An 8,653-nucleotide genomic window follows, 5' to 3' on the forward strand; every position below is an offset into this window, starting at 1 on the left:
AGAGCAGCCTGGAAGTTAAGCATAATGATCACCTTAAATCTGAAGAACTCCCTATAGGGGGCTATGGGAGACTACATTTAATTTGGTATAATTGATATGTATAATTGCTATGGAAAGTCTCTTTGCTTCTCGGGTCCCAGCACAGATTCATCATTCATCCTCCACATGACAAAAAACACAAAGACAATATCACACAAAGCAAAACTGCCAATCTAATTAAGTATGAGGAACAAATAGGTAATGTAGTGTAGACTATACTAATACAGTTCAACTAGCACACAATGCTTCTGAACAGTCAACAGTATGACCTTACATGTAAAGTTCTCTTAAAGAAAAAAGGAAATAGCAGCAATATCACAAAATTAATTTAAAAAAAAGATCAGACAATTGACAGTTCGGCACTCCCTTTCACAATTAGATAGGCCCAAAGCTGAAAAAAATCCAATTATGACAGAATGATCACTAGGCCTAATGTATTGTTGAGTATGTACCTTAAATCCTGTTTATCAGGATGCTGGCAAACATTTATGTGAGGTTTGGAGGACCAGAAATTTGCAGAAGTCCAAGGAATTGGTTCAGAGCTGCTATATACGGTTTCACTTTCAGCATACACTGACACAGAGAAGGTCCCCCAGCCGACCCCCAGCCCAAATGATCTAAACAGTAGCTTTAACTATACTGCCTGGTCAAACCACCTAGCTAATATTTAGGGTCAATTAAACATACAATCAAAGCTATCAGAATGATGCTAATATACTAAATAAAGCAAAAGTATTAGATGATTACTATTATGTTGCTTTGCTTCTATCAGAGACCTGAGTATCATAGAAATGACAGACAGGGTTGTGAAGCTTTGTTCTGTGTTGTTGTGCTGGTCAGACATGGAATATATTAGAGGAAGGTGGTGAAACATTCATCATGGTTTCACTATTGTCACACACTGATGGAGTGTTGTTTGGTTTTATCTGTCCTGAGGTGAAAGTGCGTTGTTCAAACTCATATTACACAGTGTGATTTCACCCTCAGCTCAGAATCAAACCTCTGCATGGCCTACTTTTTTTTTAATAAACCTGATCTTTGTACATTGATCAGAGGTTGTTAGAATACTACATACATTTAAATGTTTATTGCACATAATGTGTAACCTTCAGAAACATAAGATCATTGACTCATTATGTGATTTATCGTACTGATTGAACAGCACAGTCGTAACTCTAAACACAGCCCAAATGTGAAAAACCAATGTGAACTGAAATTATAATCAAATATTGTAATAGGAAATAGTAAACAGATGGACAATAAAGTAAAACAGTAAAAAGCCAGCTACCCATATTATATTAGTAGTTATATTAGTAGCAGTAGTAGTAATAGAGATAGTAGTATTGGTAGTTATATTAGTAATTATAGTAGTAGTGGTAATAGTAGTAGATATATAAGTAGTAATAGTAGCAATAATAGTAGTAGCCTTGTAGTTATAGTAGTAATGGTAGTTATATTAGTAGTAGTAGCAATAGTAGTGGTAGTTATTATTATTATTAGTAGTAGTAGTAGTAATATTAGTAGTAGTAGTAGTAGTACTGGTAGTAGTAGTAGTAGTAGTGGTAGTTATATTAGCAGTATTAGTAGTAATATAGGTCCGCACTCTTCCACAGTATCTCTGGAGGTTGGCCAGTACTAAAGTATGCAGCTTCCATCTCCATGGTGGCTTCGCGAGATTTCCTCTGCATTCCTTTTGGCCCCAGTGACTCGCCGTCGCCTCAGTCTCCTCCTCCACCTATAAAAGGAGGCTGCGCAGTCTCAGAAGGTCTTCTCCCACATCTACCGGAGCCGCTGTACTTAGTCACCCAACCGGAGCCTCTCTGTCAACCAATGTGAGCTATATTCTTCTCCTTTTTCTTCTTGTACAAACTCTATTTATATGAATAGAAGTTGTATTTGCTGCTATTGCTGTTAATATGACGGAGCCTGAAGCTAGTTTTCATTAGCTCTTTATAGTTAAGTCGGCTTTTTTCCAGACGGTGCGTCGTGAACTTGTGTTTAAAAGAATAATCACAGCAGAGCGCTAATCCTGTGTTTATGGCTGGGTGAGGTCGTGGGTGAGGAGGCGACACGGAGGCGTTTGCCGGGCAGCTATTCAGACGTTGGGAATATTTTTCTTTCTTTCTTTCTTTCTTTGCCTTGCAGCAGCGAGAACAAAAGGCCATGTGGCATGTGAAGGCCCGGGCCTGTCTGTGTGACTGCTCCCGGGCTCCATGCTACCGGTCCTGGAGGCAGGTGACAGCTGCGATTGCGGTCACCTGCAGCCGGCAGCAGTAAGGTCAAGGTGCTGAAGTTCATTACCATTTTAATGCTCGGGGAACACATGGCGAGCTGATAAAGCAGCCGCTCTGTTTTAGCACCGGCGGGTCTTGATTTATGATCCGGTCTGTCAACTCTTCCGCGTCTTGATATGCACGCCCTCTCCAGCTTCCGTGCTCGTGTCTCGTAATCTTTCATATCATAATCAGTGCAGACTGTCCGTCGCCTTGTAGCTGGTTCTCACCCTGGCTTCATACTGCAGTTAGCTGGAGCTCTGAACACTGTATGAGGAGCCGGTACTGTTTGAACATGCTGCCAACAAGCCAACGCCCGGATGAGACACCGGCAAAAAAATCAATCTGTCAATATTTACATAAACGATGTTCATGATGACCTGCAGGATTTATCTATAGTCCAGCCTGGGAAAGCCCTTCATTCCCCTCCTCCTTTTCCCCCTCCATTGTATCTTGGTGGGAATGATTGCAGGTAAATGCTGCTTGGAAGTGAGCCATATGTAACTGAACTCATTGCCTCAAAACACTGTAAATCCTGCCCAGTGTAAACGTGTGTGTGTGTGTGTGTGTGTGTGTGTACAGCTTGAACCAAAGTGTCAGTTTAGTCACCCACTCTGGTCATGAAAAGTTATTAACATTTATTTTTATTAAGATAAGATGGATAGTTATTGATTTCCCCTTGGGAGAAATTGACACAGCAGTAGTTGGGTGAGGGAAGTAGTAAGGGTGAAAGAGTGTGAAAAATAGAATCAATAATAGACACAAATAAGATGAATTGCTATATAGTAATTCTGCAGTATATAATTGTGCAACATGCAGAAGTTCCTGAGATTATGTACATGTTAATGTTCCTGAGATTTCATTCTAGGACAATTAGATTTATTACTAGATTAGATAACACGGTTTTACTCATCTGTAATTTCTGAACATGTTTCTACTTAAGCTTCCTAAACAGATGAGTACATAATTGAGGCCCTATTATAGGAAAAAGTGAAGCTCCTGCAGATATTAAATTGTATTGTTCTTACACTGATTTGAATGCTTGTCTTGGATAAATCTCCCATTTCTTGCTGTGCACTGACAGTTGAACAGAATAGTTTAGTCATTGTGTAGATATACAATCAAATGTCTGCTGCGCTGCCTGATGAGCTCAAAAACCTGACTCGCTGGTTTAGCTCCAGGCTAGCAATAAGGTGCAGTCATTTAATTGGAAGTGGACTAAATGAATTCAGTTCTTGGTGCACATTATGTTCAGTTTCTATGGAGACTGGTAGGAAATGATATACAAAAGTTGAGTGATTGTGTGCAGGTGAGTGCTGGCAGAGCAGCAGTGTGAAGGATAAAGGTTTGTGGGCGGGGCCGCCAGGCTAAGTCACAGCGCAGCGCAGTTCAGGTGATCAGTCGAAGCCTCACTTGCTGGGGCTGGATCGTCTATGTGTTGCTCTGTGCTATGGGGTCGGGGCCCTCGGCAGCCGGCCCCACCACCACCACAGATTGTGCCAAATGCAAGCCAGAGCCGTGAGTCTGCATCTGCGTCTTCCTCCAGCAGAAGGTCCTCACCTCCACCACTTCTATATCCTCACCCTGTGTTTTTGTTTCAGAATCATGGCCGAAATGAAGGAGCGCACATTCATCGCCATCAAGCCCGACGGCGTGCAGAGGGGCATCATCGGAGAGATCATCAAGAGGTTCGAGGTGAAAGGCTTCAAGCTGGTTGCCTTGAAGATGCTCCATGTAAGTAAACACTTCATTGTTCCCTGTCACACTCCTGTTTACCTTGAAGGCTGCAGTGTGATGTGACCTGCTTTCATAACTCAGTGTATTTTTAGTATATATGCACAAGACATCTTGTGTGTGTGCAGAGCAACAGTTAAGACCTCCGGTGAGCTGATTAGCTCCACTGTCTATTCCTGACTGCAGTGTGTGTGTGTGTGTGTGTGTGTGTGTGTGTGTTTGGTGATTAGCAGCCAGAGTCAAGGTCTGCTGATTGGTTAACATCTGATCCGTGACAGAGGGGGGCTGCTTAACTGGACCATCCAGTGTAGTCCACTAACTGTATATAGCTGTGTGATAATATTTAAGGAGTTCTTAAACACCAACTGAATGTAGAAAATGAGCCTTTGTGGAGAACTGAGGTGAAGCAGATTAACCTCAACTGCTCAGATTAAATCCTGGCCTTTAATTTCACTTCTGCTGCCTCACTGACCAGAGTGAGTCAGCAGCACACTTAGAACACTTCATAGTGTACTGCTACACTAAGCAGATATTAGATAGTGATGAGTTCAAACATCCGATCATCAGTTCTACTTCAGTTTATGTGTAGTCTTAAGGTAGTATTGATCATGTGACCAGGTGTGCTGTCACCTTGTGTCAGCTGAGACAGAACAGGATGAAGAGGGAGGGTCTTCGTCAGGCTGGTTCAGACAGTCAGCAGGAGGCAGAGCATCAGTGTCTGACAGCTGTCGTGTACATGTTCAAACATTTGTCTCTCAGCACTGCAGGCTTAAACTGACAGGAGCTCAGTTAGGAGAATATATTGTCAGAGCAGCAGCTGTTGTAAAGTAATGTCCACATCCTAAAGGTATTTATTACTGTCTCTCCTCTGCAGGCCTCTGATGACCTCCTGAGGCAGCACTACATCGACCTGAAGGACAGACCATTCTTCCCTACTCTCATCAACTACATGAGCTCTGGTCCCGTGGTTGCCATGGTAAGAGACAGCAGACTGCCAGACACAGCTGTTGAACCTGAAATGAACTGAAACCTGCTCTGATGTTGTGGAAAACGAACATCCACAACTTGTAGCACTCACTGAACAGCTTGACTTCATCTCCCATAATTCTGTGTGTTGTAGGTGTGGGAAGGCAAGGGTGCAGTGAAGACAGGCAGAGTGATGCTGGGTGAGACCAACCCCGCTGAGTCCAAGCCCGGAACCATCAGAGGAGACTTCTGCATCGACGTCAGCAAGTGAGTGCGGTTTCCATAGTAATGCAGAAATGTCCAATTGCTTCCAGATTAAACGCAGTGGCATTGTCTTTCTAGTTCTTGTGCTGACTCATTGTGTCGTCTCCTCACAGGAACATCATCCACGGCAGCGACTCAGTGGAGAGTGCCAACAAGGAGATCGCTCTGTGGTTCAAAGAGGATGAGCTGTGCAACTACAGCAGCTGTGCCTACAGCTGGCTCTACTGAGCTGAGCAGGTTACAGTGCAGCAGTCAACACTCTCTGGTTGGAAACCAGTGAAACATTTTGCCTCAGATTTCCCATTCTCACCTGTAGCCTGTGTCTCATTCCAACACGTCATCATACTGTACTTGGACCTGCTCTGTGTAGAGGTCCAACGTCTGCTCCGGACTCATTCCAAAGCTCCATTCCCTTGTAGAAACATTCCACTCATTTCATGTTCAGTGATGACTTGAACTTGTCTGTGACTCGGTTTTGTTAAAGGTGATCTGCTTTCCAATAAAATGCTCACAATACCCACTTTCTCTCCTGTCATTGTTCAGATAGCATGTGGCAATACTATCCTGCTGACCTTCTGAAGAGTGGAGCTAAAACTGATGCACTTATGATGGTTGCTATCCGCTCTCAGGCAGGATTATTCAGAGAGGCCAGCTTTAATCTGAGGTTAGCTCATTGGCTCTCAGACCTGCTGTGTGACAGCAGCAGGATGACAAATGAGCTCAGAGGTGATTTGAAGTGAATCAGCAGTCAGGAGGAATACCACTCTGTTCATACCGAGTTTCCTAGCTCAGCTGAAGTAGACACAGGTTCTCACTTCAGATCTCCATTTGATTTGTGAAGCCTCAGTTAAAGAAATGTTCCACAATGTGGAGTTAGTCCTGTCAGTGTAGTTTGGGAGTGTGAGTAGACTAAAGACATGGTTATATACATGTTGAGTATATTAGAATCTAAAACCGTAACCAACCAGGGACACATGTACCTCAGGGAGAACTGTGCTCAGACTGGAGCAGCTCTAATGATTAACCACAAATGAATGCAAAATAAAGTGCAGCCACACTTTTCTCTGAGGACCATCAGCATAGAACATAGTGATGCAAAGTATGAAAAACTAGCAGCTGTGATTGGTCAGAACAGTTAGCCCTCACATACTGTACATATTCTATTACTATTATCTCTACACCAATTCATACATTCCCAATCACTCATTGTTTTAATACTGTGAAGACTAGTTAGCAAGTCAGGAGTCAATATACAGTCAAAAATGGGTGATTTAATGGTTGGAATATTAATCTTTTGTCTTTCCATGTGAGTCATGACAAAAAAAGAGAAAGCCAACACTGATAACTCCACAATCACTAATACAGATTTTTCAGTCATTAATAAGGTTAAAATAGAGTATGTAGTAAACACATCTGGAATAAGAAACCAGGCGCAGGATGGATATAAAGAAAATCACTCCTCAGTATGAATTCTGCATATAATTCACATTTGCAGTGTGATGTCTAAGTGCTGCAGTCAGTGACATGATCAAACACTCAGTGAAGTTCTCAATGTAACGGAAGGAAACAAAACTTTTGCACAACTTTGTTGTCAAGGCAACATATCTCATAGGTTATATCACATAATATTATATGATAATATTAGTATTTAATGTTATTAATGAATTTATACATGTATTTATTTATTTGACATTTTTCCTGCTGGACATTTTGGCCGTTCATATTTTAATCTGCCGGCCAATCACACGTTATACCGGCCAAACCCAGCATATACCGGCTAACGTAAACCCTGATCCACACAATGATCTCATCAAGGTAAGGCTATAGCCTTACTTATATGTAGGGGCTGTAGTAAGGCTGTAGCCTTACTTAGGTGTAGACTAATCAGTTGTTGTGATGTTATGAGTCATCCACACATTGATCTAATCAAGCTAAGGTTATAGCCTTACTTATGGCCCTTTTCCACTGCACGATTTAGTAACGGTACGGTACGGTACGGTACGACTCTACCCGCTTTGTGCCCTTTTCCACTGGGGGCCGGACCTGGGAACCGTTACGATTTTTCGTACCTGTTTCAGAGGTGGTACTAACCGAGCCGAACTGATACTAAATTGTCACGTGAACGGCGCTGTCCACTGATTGGTCGAAGGAGATGTCGTCATACATGCGACGAAGCTCGGGGTAAGCACAAACACAAACACAGAAGATGGAAGGAGCAACAAGGAAATCGACACCGTGGTCGGTGACAGAAGTGCAGACCTTTCTGTGCGTGGTGGCCGAGGACCGCATCCAGAAGGAGCTGGATGGAGCAACGCGGAACGAAAAGGTGTTCCAGGAGGTAGCCCAGCTGATGGCCGCCCAGGGCTTCCACAGAAGTTTTCAGCAGTGCCGCGACAAGCTGAAAAAGTTGAAGAGCGACTACCGGCAGGTGAAGGACCACAACAGCCGGAGTGGGGTGAACCGCAAGACGTGGAAGTGGTTCGACCAAATGGACGGCATTTATGGCTATGGATTAGATCCATCAATTGCTCCCACACAGTGTGGGAGGCCCCACCTGTTCTCATAATATGCTGACATTTCGGCGAACTTCTCCTGGGTTGGAAACCGGATTTGTTCTGGTACCAACAACGCCTCAGCTGCAGCACAAAAGTCCTGCACGCATCGACACACACATGTGATGCTGACTCCAAAAAGATGTCCAATAGATCTGTACTCAGAGCCAGTAGCAAGCTTCCAAAGTGCTACAGCCACTCTTTTCTTTAAGGGCATACATCTGCGGAAGTTCGTGTTTTTGAGTTCCAGAGCTGGTCGCAGTTTGTTGCACAGGTGGTTGAATGTTTCTTCGGACATCCTGAAGTTTTCAATCCACTGAGCGTTCGTGAAACCGGGAACGATTACATCCCACCATTCGGAGGATCGATCAAACGTCCAATGCGACGGTATGCGGTGCCCTGACATGACCGCCTAAAACGCACACAAAAAACACCATATTTTAGTACATCGCAGCGATCAACAACTGTGTAACTAATTAGTACCTGACATACAAGCTACCAACTTCATCGTTAGCTTACCCTCACACGTCGTTTCTTTTCCGCTCTTAGCAGCTCGTCTTCTGCTTCATATTCCTTGATCATTTCAGAAAATTCTCTGTCCATCTCAAGTCTCTTTCGCTTCGCTTCTTTTCTACGCCTATTGCTCTGTCTTTTGGCGTTTTCAGTGACAACAAGCCACAGAGCAAACAGCAGCAGCAGTACCGCCTCGATGTCATCCAGTGCCATCGTTGTTGTTTACTTTACTGACTGCGGCATGGGCACATTAGTAGTCGCCTGCAAATTACGTCACGGCAGTGTCGACCCCGCCAACTCCGCCCATTCCAA

General features: G+C 43.5%; 1 protein-coding gene across 1 annotated transcript; it reads left to right on the forward strand.

Moving 5' to 3' along the window:
• Window positions 1-1,800: 1,800 nt before the first annotated feature.
• On the forward strand, window positions 1,801-5,796 carry LOC128381932 (nucleoside diphosphate kinase A2-like). The gene is made up of 5 exons (XM_053341974.1): window positions 1,801-1,871; window positions 3,914-4,046; window positions 4,921-5,022; window positions 5,167-5,279; window positions 5,390-5,796. Exons 2-5 carry the CDS (start codon window positions 3,918-3,920, stop codon window positions 5,502-5,504), a joined length of 459 nt encoding a protein of 152 aa, XP_053197949.1. The 5' UTR covers window positions 1,801-1,871; window positions 3,914-3,917; the 3' UTR covers window positions 5,505-5,796.
• Window positions 5,797-8,653: the final 2,857 nt, after the last annotated feature.

The sequence above is a fragment of the Scomber japonicus genome, chromosome 20 (assembly GCF_027409825.1).
Source record: "Scomber japonicus isolate fScoJap1 chromosome 20, fScoJap1.pri, whole genome shotgun sequence".
NCBI classification, from domain to species: Eukaryota; Metazoa; Chordata; class Actinopteri; order Scombriformes; family Scombridae; genus Scomber; species Scomber japonicus.